The sequence below is a fragment of the Vulpes vulpes genome, chromosome 11 (assembly GCF_048418805.1).
Source record: "Vulpes vulpes isolate BD-2025 chromosome 11, VulVul3, whole genome shotgun sequence".
Lineage (NCBI taxonomy): Eukaryota > Metazoa > Chordata > Mammalia > Carnivora > Canidae > Vulpes > Vulpes vulpes.
The window spans coordinates 85,460,361-85,481,038 of record NC_132790.1 but is presented as its reverse complement, the minus strand read 5'-3'; the positions used below and the strand labels follow the sequence as shown (position 1 = coordinate 85,481,038).

Here is a 20,678-nt window from a genome sequence, read left to right as displayed (position 1 = left end):
CAGTCTGGAGGTAGAAGAAAATACCACACATTTAAAACATATGTATGGACACACACACCAGTACAAATGAAAGCAAACAGATAGCTTATAGTTTTAAATTACTACTGTAAATTAGGTATAATAACACAAAACTCACCGTTTATTAAAAAATAGTTGGCTCTAAATTCTTTTTCTGTTAGATGTAGAAGTTCAGGTTACCTACTTAGGGGCTTAAACCTTTTTCTAATACTTGTGGAGAAGAGTCTTAAATTGTGTATGTTCTTTTTTTTTTAATAATTTATTTATTAGTGGTGTTCAGTTTGCCAACATACAGAATAACACCCAGTGCTTATCCTGTCAAGTGCCCCCCTCAGTGCCCGTCACCCTTTCACCCCCACCCCCCGCCCTCCTTGTTTATGTTCTTGACAAGTCAAGTTCCAAATGACCTTTTTTCCCCTTTTGGTAAAAATTACCTCCCTGGAGTTTACATGTCAAAGAGATGGTCTAATGGAGAGGACTCTGGTAGAACATTTATAATCTCAGAGGCACAGGGGGAAAAAATGCAAGCTCTTCTATTTTGTTCTTTTAAAGTCAGAATTTATAATACTTATAAGCCTACTGAGATAAATAGGAGAGGTTTTGAGTTTGGTAAAAAGTATTACTGGATTTTGAGTTGTTTCTGGAGCAACATCTCTGGCCCTATAGAGACTAGAGTTGTAAAACAAGGACAGCTTTTTCAGTTCCCCAAAGAATTGGGTTGCTGTTTAAATGATATCAAAGGGTGACACACCTGTCCACCTGTGTTAGAGTGTTTTTCTTTCCCTCTGGTTAAGTATAGGGGAGAAGGCCAAAAAAAAAACAAAAATTCCTGTCAAGCTTTGAATATTATCTTCTAGTTTGGCCAAATTTCTCATCATAAAGTTATTAAGTCCTTTCAAATATCTTGTCAGGTTTCAACCTTGACAAACAGTTAACTGTTTCTGGCAGTATTAAACAATTCCATTGACCTAAGAGGCATCTTCAGAGTGGATGCAAAAAATATTATCTTCTCAAGATCAGAGTCACTCCTAAAGATAACCAAAAGAAAGAAAAACTTGCAAGTTTTTCGTGTCAAGTGAGCCAAAAGCCAAGCCTTAGGATATAAAACAAGACCAGCAAGAAGGAAACTGTTCTCTGGGAGAGAAAAGATCAGTAACCACTTGGTCAGGTACTGGAACGAAAGGGACAATGTGAAATTTTATTTCCCTCTCTTGACTGGGCTCCAGAGGTAATCTGCTTTCAGAATTCTCTCCCTGGGGATCCCTGGGTGGCTCAGCAGTTTGGCACCTGCCTTTGGCCCAGGACGTGGATCCTGGAGTCCTGGGATCAAGTCCCGCATCGGGCTCCCTGCATGGAGCCTGCTTCTCCCTTTGCCTGTGTCTGTGCCACACACACCACCACCACCCCCCCCCCCCACCACCCCCCTGCCGCCTCCCCGTGTCTATCATGAATAAATGAATAAAATCTTTAAAAAAAGAAAAAAAAAAAACAGAATTCTCTCCCTGTGTTTAAGAAATTCTTTGACTATGGCCCCTTAGTTCAGCCTTTGAGCAAGATGTGAAAGATAAAGGAGAATGGCCCTTAGCCTGGTCTTATTTTATAAACTAACTGTTTAATAGTCTCTTTAATGTGGAAAGGCAGTTCAGAGAGGGTTATTAGAATGGATACTCCAAAGAATGGAGGGGAGCAGTAGGAATTATGTCAGTCTTATGCCTCAGCCAATAGCCTTTCGTTCCAGTACCTGACCAAGTGGTTATTGATCCTTTCTCTCCCAGAGAAAACAGTCTTATGCCACAGTATCTTTACAAAGATTTAAAACAGTATCTTTTGTTTTAAATACTTTTTCTCTTTAATTTTCTCAATAGCCTCTTGTATTTATCCTTTGGTGAAACTATTTTGGAATTTTGAAAGCTTTTAGAGGCTGCTTCATACTCATAAGTGAATATCCCATTCTATTTATTTGAGTTGGGAACACTTGCTTTCAAGTGCATTTCTTTTTAAAGATTTTATTTATTTATTCATGAGAGACTCAGAGAGAGATGTAGGGAAGCAGGTTACCCATGGGGAGCCTGATGTGGGACTCAATCCCAGGCCCCCAGGATCACGACCTGATCCAAAGGCAGAGATGCTCAATCACTGAGCCACCCAGGTACCCCTCAAGTGCATTTCTTAAATATCTTCTCTAATTGGAAATTTCCCCATAATGGCCATGGTATTTCTAGACTTTGCCATTTTACTAGCTATCTGAAATTTCCAGGACTGTATTGTGTTGTGTCTCCCAATCGGATGGGGAACCCTAAACATGGGGCAATTGTAGGGTAGAAGGTTATGGCATGTGGTGGAAGGATTCACCAAGGCAGAACAAAGGAGATACAAGTTTATTGAATACACTGCATAGAGAGACTATCTGCAACAAAGCAGTGAGTGTTTTTAAAGGGATAAGGTGAAGAGGTATGGGGACCTATGGAATTACCCAGTTTTTCATAACTGTGCCTCGTTGTAAATAGCCCATTGATCAGTTAGAGCTTATGGATTATTTTGAGGTGGGTTGCCTGATGGGCCTGTCTGTATTCAGCCAGGTGTCCACTGTGAGCTCTTTTGTCTTGTTCTACATTCCTTTTGCTCTAGCCTGTTGTCTAAAAGCAGCCTCTACATGTAATTCTCAGACATAAAGTAAGCAGTTGTGCTGAAAGGTGGTGTGCTCAACTCTTTAGATTTAAAGGATCCTATTTGCTTTAGCTAGACCTTTGGGTTTCTTGGAGCCAAACGAATACCTAAGGGGGATGTGATGGGTTTGGGAATTTTGGTGTGTTTTACAGTGTACCTTGTTGCACAGAAATTTTCTTGATGTTGGCAGGTGACCTAGTGTCAGTCTAACCCGTTCCATGACCAACTTACCCCTATTACAGGAGGCTTCTTAAAGTGACAGATACTCTAACAACCTTTGACTGCTTGCCCCATTTTTTGCAGCTTTTTAACCTCTGAGATCCCTGTTAGCAGTAGCCTTTATAAATATAAAACAAGACAAACATGTGCACCTTAATAGATCAGTAGTGACCAAGAGATGTTACTGTGTCCTGGCCAAGAGAAATCCCTCTATGCACTACCGGTTCCATGGAACCTTGGACTGGGGAAGGGATAAACCAGCAAATCCTAAGGAATATGGAATATGGACTAATTCCAAATAAAATGGAGAACCACAGCTCCCACAGTTCCCAACATGGAATCTGGGGAAAGGATTCAAACAAATGGAGAATTGCAGACTAAACTGTCAGCAATTTCTAATGTGGAATCCAGGGACAGAGCTAAGATTGGGGTTTTCCACCTGGGAAATTATATTCTGAAAGACGAGGGCTTAGCTCTGGGCAGACCCATCTGCCAGCTCAATTGGGCTTTGGAATGAACTGCCAGCTGAACTGGGCTCTGGGTGGAACTATTTGCCAACTCCATCTGACCTGCCCTATAAAGGACAGCCAGTTTGATCAGGAGCTTGATACAAAGAGACCAGAGCTCAGAACCGAGAGAAAAATGGCAAGAAAGATGGGTAAATACAAAACAGTTCACAGTACCACACCTGTGTTTCTCATCCCTGAATGTCACTGGAAGTTTGCTTCAGATCCTGAAGCTGCCACAAAAAATTCAACTGAATGAATTTTAATTGACTTTATTGATTCATGAATCCAGTAGTGTCTCACCTAGCATGTAGAGCGGATCTTCCCCAAACTTTTTACCAAAGCCTAAAAGGCTCCACTTGATGAGGTCCTACGTCATTGGCCTCACTCATGATCAAGCCACACCGTACATTTCCTTGGTTCTCTGGGAACCTGTTTGACTTTTTTAATGTCAAACATCTGACATATGTATGATCACATTAATTTCGCTCTTAATTGATGAGTAGCAAGGGGAAGACTGTATATACTCTTTACATGGCAGCTCTTGTTATCACTGTAAACCTGTGGAAGGACAGAGTGTTGAAACACTTAGAAGTATTTGACTTATGGCCATACGGGTATTCACAACACTATTCCAGGAAATGAATATCAACACAATTAGTGATGGGGCCTGAAAATTCCCAACTGTACAAACATAGAAGAAATTCAAATTTGAAATACTTCAAAAAGTTCCTGTTTGCACAGTCTGTTTTTCAACTGGTTCCCTTTTCACCAGTGTTTGTACAGCTCCTGAAACTGTTGAGAAATGGAGTGTCTGTGGCTAACTTGGCAAGCTTCAGCCATCTCGATTTTCATCAAGCTACATAGAACCTTCCAGTTTCCTGTGAGCAAGCCCTCAGCCTGTCTATAAAAACTGCATGACTGAATTCATCTCCCTACAGTCTTAGTGGTTTCTTTTCATAGAAGCAAAGTTTGAAAATGAAAACATTGTGTAAAATAAATCTCCTGTTCATGGAAATTCAAGCCAAGGTGTTCATAATGTTTGTTGTATACATGTCTTATATGCTTGTTATATATATATATATATATAATTTACATGTTAATATAACTGTGTTTATATTAACAAGCTGTGTCAGTTTTAATAACATAATAATAAAATACTCTTTTTTAATGACTTATGGCTGGCCAGTGCTGTTCTAATGGATTTTTATGTAACATGACATGGAAAGACCCCAGTTATTAAACAATGAAGTTAACTTTTAAACAACAATTTTGTGATTCAGTTGGCCACTGTTGATTGACCTTGTACTAACTGCATAAATTTTTTTTTAAATTTTCATAAGTGTTTTTTGTTTTTTAAAGATTTGATTTATTTATTCATGAGAGACAACAGAAAGAGGCAGAGATATAGGCAGAGAGAGAAGCAGTCTCCATGCAGGGAGCCCAGCGTGTGACTCGGGATCACAGTCTGATCACACTCTGAGCCACGCAGGCGTCCCTAATTTGCATAAGTTTTGATAGCCAGAGTTACCTCATAAAAACAAGTAATGTAGACTTGGACAACAAATACTATTGTCTATAACCATATTTTTTACACAGTAATTTGTTTATATTATTCATAGAAAGAATATCAGAATATATTAAGAAGATATCATACCAGAGTGATGATAAGAACTAGATATTAAGGTTGAATGGCAGGATTTTCCTCTTATACTATTGAAGCTGGCCAAACGGAGTGGTTCAGATTGTATTTCAAATTCTACTACTCAGTGAGCTGCAGAGTTCTGAGTACTTTGTCATACTATCTTCTTAACCACAATCTATATCCCTTTACTTTTCTCTGATTTTTAAGATTTCATTTAAGAAAAAGATTAAAGAACATTTTTGAAAAGTAGTGTTTTAAGTAATAAGTGATAAAAATATGTTTTTTACTCTGTTGTATCTAGTATGTTTGCCATAAGCCAAGAACTAATTTTTCTCTGGCTGGTTGTCAAGTGTTTGTGTTGGCGAAAGGAATGGAATGGTAATTAATATAATCACATGATGCTTTAAATTATTTTTATAAATAAATTTTGTTGGTGGGAAAACTTCTCTTTCAGGTTGAAGCACTCAATAAGTTAAAAACTTTAAATAGTTTAATCAAACTGAATGCAGTGAAGCTAAACAAAGCCAAAGGGAAGGAGGCCATGCATACTTGTTTAAAACAGAATGCTTACCGGGAAGCCCTCTCTGACCTGCAGTCGCCTCTGAATCCATGTGTTATACTTTCAGAACTCTAGTAAGTGTCTATCTTTGCTGTGCACAGTGAATTTTCCATGAAAATAGCAATGCAGAAAGGATTTCTGAGTGACTGCCCTACAGGAACAGTAGGGCTAATTGTTAGCCCCCATAAGTACAATATATTTAAAGAAGGAAAAATCTTAAATTTCTCAGAGATTATTCTTGTGTGCCGTAGAATGTATGTTTACCATCTAAATTTACCTGTGGGGTTCATGAAAGTTATTACAAGTTATTTTCCTTTCAATTGTATGTGATTAAATTTGTTTTGTATATTATTGGTTTCTAAGAGTTAGATCCTATGTATGCAAAATGTTGGCAACCATCATTTATTATTTACTAATTTATTTTTCTGTTTCAAAATGAGATCTTAAATTAATTTGCAAGATTATTTCTCACTTTTTCATTCCCTCCAAAAGTACTAATGGAAAAGTAATGATGTGTATTCCCCCATATGTCAGAGTTCAAAATTGATCCCTCTTTAAGAAATCAAGAATGAACTCATAATATTCCTCATATTAATCCAATGATATATTCTGGTTTTTATTGACTACGTATAATGACACAAGGAAGAATAAAGAAAGAAAAAGAGGAATTTTAAATGTATGTAGTGAGAAGGACAAATCTGGGTTTTTAGTCTAGCCCATCTGACATTACTATATGCCAACCAAAGCTGTCTTCCTAGTTGCTTTTTTACCAAGAGAAAATATTCTAGTTCTGACTTCTACAGACCTAAATGAAACAGGTGAGGGTTTTCCCCAAGTCTAATATATCATGGCAAAATTACAGTCTTGCCATTTCTTTAAGTTGAAGTGGGCTAATTTTTCCTTTGTTTGATTTCAGTGTTGAAAAGTGTAAATACATGGATTCCAAAATGAAGCCTTTGTGGCTTGTGTACAACAACAAAGTGTTTGGTGAGGATTCAGTTGGAGTGATTTTTAAAAATGGTGATGGTATGTACTGAGGTTTTTACATTACCAAATTCCTTAGTATTTTTCATTTGTTGTCAGTTTGCCTTACCTGAAAGATGATATGTAAATATATAGCAGATGCCACCAAGAGGTAGCTATCAATGGTCATAAGGTTGAATTTGGCATGTCCTAAATCTTTCCTTTTTTCCTGCAAAATACAGAGTTTAATTCTTTGGTAAAAAGCTTGTGAAGTACAAGAGAATATTTTCAGTAGTATATTCGTATATTCTGTTTCAAGTGGTAGCAATTTTGATATTGCTGCCATAGTTTTGTATTTTAATTAAAGCATCTTACTGACCCATATTTTCAAAAGGAACTGCCTCTGAGGTGATTGCACCAACCAGAAGGCAGTTATGACAACCACCACTTGTTAGTTGTATGATTATAGACAAGTCACATAAAATTCAGGTTCTCCATATCCATAAGGATTATAGTATTTCTATGTTGGTTATTAAAAGGAATTAAAGGAACATAAGTAAAGGTGCTTATATGTATTTTAAAATGAACTCGCAGTGTTTTGCTAGACCTCTAACCTCATTTGGCCATATGAATGTCATTATGTGGAAGTCAGTACTTTCACAGCCCTCTGTTAGCTGAAAATTATTATTAGATATGACAATAAATCAACTATTACAGTTCTGTAACCCATTATACAATTACTTAAGTGATTTTTAAAAACTTCCTATGCATTGCTAACCATAGCCAGGAAAGAAAAAAATTAATAGTATGAATTGTGTGGATGCTGAACACAGCATTATTGTATTACATAGTATTACAGTATCCATACAATTAGTATAGTAGCTTACATGTGGTAAACAATTTAAAATATAGGGTTTTTTTCTTTCTTTCTTTCTTTCTTTCTTTCTTTCTTTCTTTCTTTCTTTCTTTCTTTCTTTTTTTTTTAAGATTTTATTTATTTATTCATGAGAGACACAGGGGGAGAGAGGCAGAGGGAGAAGCAGGATCCCTGCAAGGAGCCCGAAGTGGGGCTTGATCCTGGATCTCGGGTCATGCCTTGAGCCAAAGGCAGACGCTCAACTGCTGAGCCATCCAGGTGTCCCTATAGGGTTTTTTTTCTTAAGTAATCTGTACACCTAACATGGGGTTGAACTCATGACCTTGATCTCAAGATCAAGAATGACATGCTCTACCAACTGAACCAGTCAGGTGCCTTAATTAAAAATATTATTTAACTTAATTTCTGGAATAGTGTTACAGGCACATTGCTAACCAAAAAACCTAATATTTAACAAAATAAATATGGTAAACATTAAAACTTGGGGGAAATATTAGCATAATGTTTGTCAGTGGTTTTAGTTAATTCTGGCTGAATTAGCTAATCTTGAATTAATGTTGTTAGACAATAATGGAAAGCCTTTATAATAAAGCAGGATTTTGCCTCCCTTAGATTTACGACAAGATATGTTGACACTCCAGATGCTGCGCTTGATGGATTTACTTTGGAAAGAAGCTGGTCTGGATCTTCGGTGAGATTTCTAGTGAATTTATTTTTGTCTCATGTTCTATTACTTCCATAGCAAAATTTTTATTTTTAAAGATTTTATTTATTTATTCATGAGAGACACCAAGAGAGAAACGGGAGGGGTGGGGGGGGCAGAGACACAGGCAGAGGAAGAAGCAGGCTCCATGCAGGGAACCTGATGAGGGATTCGATCCCAGGTCTCCAGGATCACGCCCTGGGCTGAAGGCAGGTGCTAAACCGCTGAGCCACCCAGGGATCCCCCCACAGCAAAATTTTTAAAACTTTTTTATCCTTTCCCCCTGCTATTATTATTAATTGTTGTTCATGGTAATATTTATATAGCATTTTACATTTTATGGTGTACTGTCAAATACATTGTCTTATTGAAACCTCGTCAAATGTAAAACTGTATAATGTACAGAGATTCCAGAAAGAAAGAAGAGGTTTGAACTTCCAGTAAAGCTTGGACAGACAACACACTCACCTCTGGTTTTCAAGGTGTTCTTATGAAGGGTGTACTGGTTGGTGATCATGAGAATAATGAGGCCGGAAAAGGCCTCTGTCTTCTTAGCCTGGTAACACTAATTCCTCTACCTTCCTGAAAGGGAAGTTTTCAGGGGTGCTTTCAGTGGTTTCAGCTTGTAACCATTATTAGGGGTAGACAGCAGAATAGGTTATGGCAACAGAAAGAGGAAAACATAACAGATTTTAAAAGTTTAATCATTATCAAATCTTCTAAAGTGAGGAACAAATGAAGATAATTACAAACAAAATGTTGATTATATTTATATAACAATACAAGATTTGAATCTTATAAAAAACCTACAAAATTAAAAGTCAAGCCTTACAGTGGGCATAATATTCATAATGAGCAAGACAGAGGGCTATAATAATCCTAAATATTTAAAAAGCTTATAGAAAGAAATATGGAGAAAAGATATGAAAAGGCTATTCATACAAGATATAAAATAAATACCCTAAAATTACATGAATGCAGTCAATTCCAGCATAGAAGTACAAACTACAATAGTTGGGATACCACTGATTTCCTAGCAAAGATTTTCTTTTTTTTTTTTTTTTTAATTTTTATTTATTTATGATAGTCACAGAGAGAGAGAGAGAGAGAGAGAGGTAGAGACACAGGCAGAGGGAGAAGCAGGCTCCATGCACCAGGAGCCAGACGTGGGATTCGATCCCGGGTCTCCAGGATCGCGCCCTGGGCCAAAGGCAGGCGCTAAACCGCTGCACCACCCAGGGATCCCAAGATTTTCTTAAATGATAAACTAGTTTGATACCATTCAAGCAACAAAAACAAATATTTTCATATATCTCTGTAAATTAATATAAACCTCCCTGTGTCAGGTTTATTTACATCCTCTATCCAATATTTCCAGAATTTACTTTAAAATTAGAAATGTGGAGGGGTACCTGGGTGGCTTAGTTGGTTAAGTGTCTGACTCTTAGTTACAGCTCAGGTCTTGATCTCAGGGTGGTGAGTTCAAACCCTTCATTGGGCTCCACACTGGGTATAGAGCCTATTTTAAAAAATTAAAAATGTGGACAGAAATTTATGCACAAAGATATGCATCCTTGCTTTATTTACAATAAAAGAATTAAACCACAGTTTTGAACATTTGCTTAATATAGAGTAATGATTTAAAAAAATGAGGCCTGATTGGCCCAGTTGATTAAGCATCCAACTCTTAATTCCGGCTCAGATCTTGATCTCAGGGACCTGGGATCAAGCCTGCATCAGGCTCCCTGCTCTGTAGAGAGGCTGCTTGTCTCTCTTTCCCTCCACCCCTCCCCAACAACGTGTGTGCCCCCCATCTCAAATAAGTAAATCTTTAAAAAAAGTAATTAACTTACTCCTATGACCAAGTATTTTGGGGTATTTTAAATAATTATTTATAGAGAATTGCTTAACAATTTGGAGAAAGTGTTTATATTCAAATGTCAGATTTAAAAAGTGAGGTGCAAAAGTTTTTTCATAGAATTATTTCAACCATATTAAGAACTAACTGAAAAATGAAACATTAAAATGTTGGCAGAAACTAAAATGAGAATAGACATTATTTCTGGGTGATGCAATTAAAGGCAGTTTCTCCCTCTACTTCATGTACCTGTTTTTCTTTCTTTTCTTTCTTTCTTTTCTTTCCTTCCTTCCTTTCTTTTCTTTCTTTCTTTCTTTCTTTCTTTCTTTCTTTCTTTCTTTCTTTCTTTCTTTCTCTTTCTTTCTTTCTTTTTCTTTTCTTTTCTTTTCTTTTTTTCTTTTCTTTTCTTTCAATATTTTATTTTTAAGTAATCTCTACACCCAATATGGGGCTTGAACTCACAACCCTGAGATCAGTAGTAGCATGTTCTACTGACTGAGCCAACCAGGTGCAACTCTAATACCTGTTTCTGTAGTTTTCTTCAGTGGGCTCAAATTCTTTTTTTAATCAAGGATTAAAAAACATTAAGCATGTTTTATTATAGTAATATAGATCCATACAGTTTTAAACTTTTTTTTTTGATTGATGGTTTTACCTTTCCTCTTTTACTTAATTCTCTAGATTTTATTTTTCTAAATTATCGACTATTTTATACATGAATGTGTAGAAAATAAGTTACAATTTTTATGTTTTACATTGTGATTTAATAAATATTATATATTTAGCAATTAAATGATAGTTGTTAACGTGTTTCCAACTTTTTAAAAAAGGAATTAAACATGAAGATAAACTTAATACATTCTTATCCTATTCTGCCTTCCCACATTTCAGAATTAACCACTCTTCTAAAGCTGTAAGTTGTATATTTTTGTGCTTTACCTATGCATTTGGTATCCATTATATGTTTTGAACTTTATTTAGTTTTTGTTTTAAACTTTAAATAAATGCCATTATATATCATATGCAACTATTACTTTTTTTTCACAGCATTTTTTTGGGATTTACTAAGATCAATAAGTGAAGTTCTAATTTGTTATTTTCACTTCTTTATTAATGCTTTGAATAAAAATTTATCCATTCTGTTAATAGCTATTTACATTCATTGCTTTTTCGGGCAATAACAATACCTTGAATTTGAATACTTTTTTTTTTTTTTTTAGGATTTTATTTATTTATTTGAGAGAAAGAATGAGTGACAGTAAAAGAGAGATCATGGGTGGGGAGAGTGAGGGCAGAGGTTGAGGGAGAAGCAGACTCTCCACTGAGCAGGGAGCCTGATGTGGGGCGTGGTCCCAGGACTCCAGGATCGTGATCTGAACCAAAAGCAGATGCTGAACCTACTGAGCCAAACTACATGCCCCTAGTTTGAACAGGGGCACGAAACAGCTCACTATTCACATATGGAAGAGGTGTTTAGTTTATATAGCTGGAAGTAGAATTGATTCATCATAAGGCATGTATATTTTCAACTTGACCACCATTGTCCAAATGGTTGTACCATTGTGTTGTTGCCACCTAAAAATATCTCTTTGCCAATCAGACTTGTTGATTTTTTGAAAATCTAATGGAGGGCAGCCCGGGTGGCTCAGTGGTTTAGCGGTTTAGCGCCTGCTTTTGCCCCAGGGTGTGATCCTGGAGTCCTGGGATTGAGTCCCACATCGGGCTCCCTGCAGGGAGCCTGCTTCTCCCTCTGCCTGTGTCTCTGCTTCTCTCTCTCTCTCTCTGTGTCTCTTGTGAGTAAATAAGTAAAATCTTTAAAAAAGAAAAAAGAAAAGAAAATCTAATGGAAACAACATGGTATCTCATAGAACTTTAATTTGCATATCTTTTATAAATAGCCTCGTTTTTTATGTTTTCAGTGTTGAAAAGTACTGTGTTTTTCTCTCTGCTATAAATTAACTAGGTTCCTTTAAGGTTTATATATTTTGTTATATTATTTTTAAAATATTTTTTTCTCTGTGCAGTTACCTTTAAAGATATTCTTCTATATTTTATTTTGCAAATTGTATTTATTTGTAACCTTAGTGTGCTTTTCCCTTTTTCTCTCTGCAAAGGTTTGGTTCTGGTGTTGGTTTTTTGCAGTCTAGGTCTTTTTGACTACTAATTTTTCTTAATGGTTATTGGACTCATCAGATTTTTTTCCCTCTTGAGTCAGTCTAGAAGCCAAAAATTTTCCAGTACATCTTTTATGACATCTTCTTGTATTTTATTTTTTATTTATTTATTTTTTAATTTTATTCCTTTATTTATTTTTTTTAATTTTTTTATTTATTTATGATAGTCACAGAGAGAGAGAGAGGGGCAGAGACACAGGCAGAGGGAGAAGCAGGCTCCATGCACCGGGAGCCTGACGTAGGATTCGATCCCGGGTCTCCAGGATCGCGCCCTGGGCCAAAGGCAGGCGCCAAACCGCTGCGCCACCCAGGGATCCCTCTTCTTGTATTTTAAAACCTCTTTTATGTTTAATTTTTTTCCTTTTTTGCATGTGTAAAATTACTTCATATGTACTGTTTTTATTAGTCTACAGATTTGCTTCTTAGTATTTTAAAGGAAGGAGCTTCTAATTTTGTTGATCTTTTTTCTGTTTTATCATTAATTACCTCTTTATGGTTTCCTTTTAGTTGTGTTTACTCTGTACTGAGTTTTTAAAAAGATTTTATATATTTATTTCAAAGAGAGAGACCATGAGGCAGGGGAGGGGAGAAGCAGAGGGAGAGAGAGAACCAGACTCCCTGCCGAGCAGGGAGCCCAACACGGGGCTTGGTCCCAGGACCTGAGATCATGACCTGAGCTGAAGGCACACACTTAACTGCCTGAGCCATCCAAGTGCCCCTGTACTGACTTTTTTTTTTTCCTGTACTGACTTTTTGACAAGCTAGTCGAATCAAATTTTGACTCTTGATTTCAGCTTAGGTTATGATCTCACAGTTGTGCAATTGAGACCTCCTGCAGGCTCCACAATGGGCATGTAGCCTGCTCAAGATTCTCTCTCACTCTGTTCCCCCCCCCCCCAACTTGTGCTCTCTCCCCCCCACTTCTCAAAATAAAAAAAAAAAAAAAAAGGAAAATCCTCTGATAGCCATATGGGATATCTGTTATATGTAACTGTATTCTTTTGTCTTGCTGCTTTTAAAATTTTTTTCTTTATCTCTCTACTTTGCCATTTTAATTATAATATGTCTTGGTGTATGATTTTGTTGATTTTCTTGGAAGTTCTTTGTGACTCATGCATCTGGATATGTTTCCTTCCCCAAATTAGGGATGTTTTCAGCTGTTATTCTGCCCCCTCTTCTCTCCCTTCTCCCAGGAATCTGACAATGTGAATTTACTACATTTCATGGAGCCACTGAGTTCCCTAAGTCTATTCTCATTTTGCATAATTCTTTTTTTCTCTCTTTTATTCATCTTTTCTTTTCTTTTCTTTTCTTTTCTTTTCTTTTCTTTTCTTTCTTTCTTTCTTTCTTTCTTTCTTTCTTTTTCTTTTTTTTTTTATAGATTTTATTTATTTATTCATGAGAGACAGAGAGAGAGAGAGAGAGGCAGAGACACAGGCAGAGGAAGAAGCAGGCTTCCTGTGGGAAGCCTGATGCAGTACTCGATCTCAAGCCCCGGGATCATGCCCTGAGCCAAAGGCAGACGCTCAGCCACTGAGACACCCAGGTGCCTCTTCATTACTCTTTCTTTGAGGTCATTAATTCATATTGCACTCTTCATGTCTGATTGGTTATTTTTTATCTCTGTGTTAAGAGTCTCATTGATGTCTTCCACTCTTTTTTCAAATCCAGTGAGTATCATTGTGATCATTACTTTAAATTCTCTGTCATGCATGTTATTTGTATCTTCTCTTGGATCTCTAATGGTGGCCTTGTCCTGTTCTTTCATTTGGCCCAAATTTGTCTGTCTTCTCATTTTATCCAAGTTGCTGTGTCTGCTTCTCTGTGTTAGGAAAGTTGGCTACATCTCCTGTTCTTGGCCTTACGAAGAAGAGGTCCTACAGTGCCTTGTAGTATAGTGTCCCCTGTTCTGCAGGATGTGACACTTCAGGAGCATCTCCAATGTGTGCTGCATGTTCTCTACTGTTGTGTCCTGGCTCTTTTATCATTAAGGCCAATTACCTGCTGAAGCTCTTTTTGCCTGTTATGGGCAGTGTTTGGTCCTTGGCCTGAATGTGGTTTTAACTAGGGCTCTGGAACTGATGCCCTGGATAACTCCTGGATGGGGAGATGTGGTGCTGGAAAGGATTTGCACCAGTCTTCTGGGAGAGAAGGCCTGCTGTGCTGGGCCTAAGGCAAAAAGGACTGGGAAGTGCGGATCTACCAGAATGTGGGGAGGTGGGGCTTGGTGTAAGCAAATTAGGTAGTGGGTGTTGGCTTTGTGCTAGTTCCTGCAGGTGGCTCTGCCTATGCTGAGGAGTAGGGGAGGGAAATGGCACCTGCCAGTTTCTTTGTTTTTGGAAGGGTCTCTTCTTGAAGGCTGCTTCTGTGGGATGCTCCAAGATGAGCAAATAACTTCCCCACTGTGCACCCCAGGCATTCTTGGGATAGCTGTTTGCATGTTGTTTCCCTGTAGGCTGTTTGCCCTGCCTTTTCTCCAGCAGCAGCCCCATGCTGACCTTTAGAAGAACTCTAGGCTGAAAGTCCTGCTGATTGTAAGAACTTACAAAATTTGGGTTCTCTTACTTTCTAAGCTAATTGCTATGAGGATTAGTTTTCCCTGTGTGCTCTCCTGTATGGTAATCTGTTTCTCACCCTTCTCCATGACTATGGCTCCCTCCCCATTGCAGCGGCCACAATCTATTTCTCTCCCACGCAGTGTCTGTATATTTCTACTTTCTTCGATGTGGCCTCTTCTCTACCCTTAGTTGTAGAGTTTGTTCTACTAGTCTTCAGGTTGATTTCTGGGATATTTAGGATGATTTGATAGTTATCTAGTTCTATTCATGGGATGAAGCAAGCCTAGGATCCTCCTGCTCTGCTGCCATGTATCTACTGGCTCAACTCCTGATCTAGTTTAGACTGTTATAACTTCCAAATGCACTGGATTTTTTTTTTATTCCTGTTGTCTCTGGTTTCTAATTTTATTTCTTTGTTGTCAGAATTATGTGGTTAGCATAAATCAATGTCATGTTTCTTAAGAATTTCTTTATGCTTTAACAAAAATGTCTGATTTTCTAAACCCATTTTTGAGTAAAATGATTCCATATGCTATAATTATTAGCAGTAAGGTCATAAATCAGTCTATTTTATCAAGTTTGCTAATTGTGTCCAAGTCTATACTCTCATCAAATTTTTACTTATTTTTCACTTCACAGGTATGTTATAAAAACTTCCCATTATAATTGGCATTTGTCAGTTTCTGCTTGCAGTTTTGTTAGTTTTCTCATTGTGGTTTTAATTTGTATTTTCCTAATAACTAATGATGTTGCCAAGCCTTTAATGTTCTTCTTGGTCATTCATATATCCTTTTTGGAGACATAACTGTTCAGTTCGTTTGCTCATTTTTTTAAAGTTCTTTTTTTAAAATAATCTTTACCCCCAACGTGGGGCTAAAACCTCATGATCCTGAGATTGAGTCATATGCTCTTCCTACTGAACCGGCCAGACACCCCTCCTTTGCTCACTTTTGAATTGGATTTTTTTTTTTTAATTTTTAAGTTACATGAATTCTTATATTTTAGATACTAGACTCCTATTAAATAAATTATTTACAAATGTTTTCTTCCATTCTGTGGGTTGTTTCTTCACTTTCTTGATCGTGTCCTTTGATGCACCTGGGTTTTTATTTTGATGAAGTCCAATTTATCTATTTCTTCTTTGTTAAAAGTGTCAGGTTTAAGAAATCAATACTTAATACAATGCCATGAAGCTTACACTTAGGTTTTCTGCTAAATGTTTCAGTTTTAACCCTTATATTAGAGATCATCAATCCATTTTTAGTTAATGCTTTTATTTGGTATATTGTAGGATTCCAATTTCCTTCTTTTGTATTTGGATATCCAGTTGTCACTGGATTGTCACACTATTGTTGAAAAGACTATTCTTTTTTCAGTGAATTGTCTTGACAGTCTTGTCATGTGTCAATTGCATGTAATGTGAGGGTTTTTTCTGAACTCTAAATTCTGTTTCTTTATCTACATGTCTGTCTTTATGACAGCCTTGATTATTGTGTCTTTGTAATCCAGAAGTGAGTCCTTCCACTTTTGTTCAATTTCTGTTTTTATTTATCTAGGAAGTCTTAATTTCTCCTTTGTTTTTGAAGAATAGTTTTACCAGATATTGAATATGTTTTAATATGCCTCATGCTGCTTTCTGCCCTCTAAGATTTCTGATAAGAAATCAGTTAATTTGGCAGGGGTTGGGGGAGGGGCGATGTCTGTAAGGGATGGATCATATCTCTCATTTTCAATATTCTCTTTTTTGAATTTTTACAGTTTGATTATACTATATCCAGGCCTACTTGGTTTTGGTTTTGACTTTGAATTCATTTGTTCACTTGAGCCCCTTAGATGTATTGATTTTTGTGTAGTTTATTTGACTTTGAATTCATTGAGCCTTTTAGATGTATAAAATTTTGTTTCTCATTTGTCTTCAGAGGTTTTCAGTTTTATTCTTTTCAAATATTCTTTTTGCCTTTTTTTCCCCTCTCCTTCTGACATAACCATCATGTACTTATTGGTTGTGATCATTTTTCTTCATTCTTTTTCTTTTGTTCTTCTGATTAGAACCTTGACCTATCTTCAGGTTTGCTGATATTTTATTATGGCTGCTCAAATCTACTATTGTGTCTTCTGGTAAATTTTATATTTGCTATAATTTCTAACTCCAGAATTTTTATTTGGATCATTTAAATAATTTCTGTCTCTTGATAGTCTCTATTTGATGATTCATCATTCTCATACTTCAGTTCTTCAGACATGGTTTTTTAAATTCTTGGCACATACTTAAATTGGTGTTTTTTTTTTCAGTTTTTATTTTTTATTTATTTGTGAGGGGATGCACAGAGAGAGTAGGGGAGAGACAGAGAATCTTAAGCAGGCTCCATGCCTAGGACAGAGTCCAGGATGTGGGGCTCAATCTTACAACCCTGAAATTATGACCTGATCTGAAATCAAAATTTGTATGCTTACTGACTGAGCCATCCAGGTGCCACTTAAAGTAAGTGATCTTGGGACACCTGGGTGGCTCAGTGGTTAAGCGTCTGCCTTCAGCTCAGTGTGTGATCCCCGGGTCCTGGGATTGAGTCCTACATCAGGCTCCCTGCAGGGAGCCTGCTTCTCCCTCTGCCAATGTCTCTGCCTCTCTCTCTGTGTCTCTCACGAATAAATAAATAAAATCTTTAAAAAAAAAAAAGTGACTCATGGGTCATAGGATCAAGTCCAAGTTGGGCTCCACACTCAGCAAGGACCCTGCTGGAGATTCTCTCCCTCTGTCCCTCCCTCTACTAATGCATACTATCTAAAATAGATAAAATCTTAAAAAAACAAATAGGTGTTTTAAAATTTTTGTTTAAAATGTTGAGCATTTGAGCTTCCTTGGGGACATTTTTTATAGTGTACCTTTTTTTTTTATGTATGGGTCATATTTTCTTGTTTCTTTGTATGTCTCATTCATTTTTTTGTTGTTGAAACTGAACATTTTTATTATTTGGCAGCTTTGAAAATCAGATTCTAATCCTTCCTCACGGTTTTGTGTTGTTGCTGATTAGTGATTTATCTGAAGTAATTCTGTGAAGTTTGTATTCTTTCTCATATGTGGCTACTGATTTTTGTCCTTGGTTTATTAGTCAGCTAGTAATTGACCAAGGTTTCCTTGAATTCTGAAATCTAAGTCTTCTATTCTTTCTTGAGGGGCACTATGTGTTAGGATAGTTCCTTTGGCAGCCAGCCAGGTAGTTCTGAACTATGTCTTAGCCCTTACTTGTGTAATAGCTCAATTTAGCAAGAGGTGACAGCTATGCCCATCTAAGTTCTTTGCTGTGTTTGTATACTGCCCTGAGTGTGCAAAAAACCCTGTCTATGTACATGGCTTTGTAGATTTCTATGTCTGTGTTGGAAGTTTTCACTATCTTCTGTGGACACCTTACTCCCCATCTTTTCCTTTTAAGCTCTTTGGTTAGCCTATTATTTGCCTAACTGTTATTTACCCCTTAGGTCGCTGCAGTGTTTAGTTGGTTGTGATTTTTTTTTCCTTGAAAAAACACTCCAGTAAAAGGTAGATGAGGTCTAATTCAGATCAGAGAAACATAAAATTGTGAGATCTTCCTGGGAACCACTAGATAGTTCAAAAAATGACACCCCTAGAAATGAGGCTTTGAAGGAGCTCCAACCCCATTTTACTCCCTGCAATGGCTACTAGATTACTGTATTCACTGTGATTGTGGACTGTTCATTGTCAGGTCTATTGCAGAACTGGAAACATGGGAGATTGTAATGTGTCGTGGTAAAACAACTCAGATTCAGCTATTGTCTTCAATAAACACTCTTCTGATTTTTGCAACTTTCTTGTATTTCCATACTACTCAAATAGTCTATTCTGATAATTTTTTGCTAGTGGTGTTGTTGCTTTTGTAGAAGACTGGATTTTCAGAGGTCCTTAACTCCTTGTTTTAAAATCTAAATTTACAACTACTTTCCTCAGAAACCTTGAAGAGGTGATTCCATGGTATTCTGACCTCTGTTATTTTGTAAAGTGTGCCGTCCATCTAAATAGTATATTTTTTTCCCCATTGCAGAAAATAAATTTCTCTTTGCCATTGGTTTCTGCAGTTTTACTACAGTTTGTTAGTGTATGGATTTATTTTTATCTTTCCTCACCCATTCTCATTTTGTCTTTTCAATCAGAGGAAATAACATCTTCTTTTAGTTCGTACAGAATATATCAATATTTTTCAGTATTGCATTTCTTATACTCTCACAGTCTTCTGCAACATTAATAGAGGTGTGTTGGACATTCCTGTTCTGTCCTGCATGTCTCTTAACTTGTCTTACCTATTTCCCATTTTTGTCTTACATTCTTTGTAGTTTCTTGTATTTTGTCTTCTAGTTCACTAACTTTCTCTTTTACATTGTCCAGTTTCATTCCTGTGTAGTTGATAATATTTGGTTTTGAATTACTATTGGTGTGTGGATTGTGTTTTCTCTGAGGGTCCTTTGCTCCCTAGGTTGTGAGAGTCTTCTCCCAAAATGAGTTTGTGTTTAATTTGTGCTGTTCCCGGGATCCCTGGGTGGCGCAGCGGTTCGGCGCCTGCCTTTGGCCCAGGGCGCGATCCTGGAGACCCGGGATCGAATCCCACATCGGGCTCCCGGTGCATGGAGCCTGCTTCTCCCTCTGCCTGTGTCTCTGCCTCTCTCTCTCTGTGACTATCATAAATAAATAATAATAATAAAAAAAAATTTGTGCTGTTCCCCAGGGTCTTTACACACAATCAATTTTTATTTTATCTCTTTTTCTTCATGCTCTTATATTTCATAGATAGTTTATGCTTGGATCTGATGAGAATGTAGGAAGTCTTGAATTTTTGCATTTTCATGAAACTTTTTACCCCCTTATTCAGTGCCCAAGGTAGATTGCAGACTTTCATGCTACATTTTCTGGTCAGTGAGCAGAGACTTTCCAGTTCCCTATTCATGGCTTGACAGCCCTTTCAAATCCCCATCCTTGTATAGAATCTCAGGTCCAGATCCTGTCTCATAGGGACCCAACACCATATCTCTTTTCTCATGGACATTAAAACGTCAACCCCCCCCAAAAAAAAAAATGTCAACCAAGTCAGTAAATTCCTCAGCCAGTGCTATGAGTAATCTATATTTCTGGGACCCTGAGTTCTCCGTTTCTTTATTAATTAACCATAACTATTTATAAAAACCTTTTTGACTTTATCTGTCATTTTTGATGTTTTAGTATCTATAGCCACTTAGTCCATAAGTTTGTTGGAAACAGTTTTATTTGGGATTGACTTTATCCCTGTGAGATTGTAAGTACTTTCTGATTAGTTTTTGAGATTTGAATTGTTTTCTTCATTACTAAATATATTTTGGAATTTTTAAAGCTTAAAACACTTGCTATTTAGGGACACCTAGGTTGCTCAGTGGTTGAGCATCTGCCTTCAGCTCAGGGCATAATCCCTGGATCCAAAGATCGAGTCCCTCATCGGGCTCCTCTCAGGGAGCCTGCTTCTCCCTCTGCCTGTGTCTCTGCCTTTCTCTCTGTATCTCTCACTCATAAATAAATAAAATCTTAAAAAAAGAAAACAACTTGCTTTTTATTGACTGAACCAGGTTTTTTTTTTCTTTTTTTAAGATTTTATTTATTTATTCATGGGAGACAGAGAGGCAGAGACATAGGCAGAGGGAGAAGCAGGCTCCATGCAGGAATCTCTATGTGGTATACTAAATCCCGGGACTCTGGGATCACGCCCTGATCCAAAGGTGCCCCAAGCCAGATATTGTATCAGGTTCTTCACATATGTAATGTCATATAAAAAAACTGTGTGAGGGCAGCCCCAGTGGCGCAGTGGTTTAGCACTGTCCGCAGCTCAGGGTGTGATCCTGGAGACGCGAGATCAAGTCCCACGTCGGGCTCCCTGCGTGGGCCCTGCTTCTCCC

General features: G+C 37.2%; 1 protein-coding gene across 4 annotated transcripts in view; it reads left to right on the top strand.

The window, feature by feature from the left end:
- PIK3CB (phosphatidylinositol-4,5-bisphosphate 3-kinase catalytic subunit beta) overlaps positions 1–20,678 on the top strand; it is a 203,152-nt gene that overhangs the window by 169,786 nt on the left and 12,688 nt on the right. For all 4 annotated transcript variants that reach the window (XM_072726958.1, XM_072726956.1, XM_072726957.1 and 1 more), the window contains 3 exons: positions 5,510–5,688; positions 6,531–6,640; positions 8,067–8,145. In XM_072726958.1, coding sequence (XP_072583059.1) covers positions 5,510–5,688; positions 6,531–6,640; positions 8,067–8,145 — 368 coding nt within the window. The remainder of the gene's footprint in view (positions 1–5,509; positions 5,689–6,530; positions 6,641–8,066; positions 8,146–20,678) is intronic.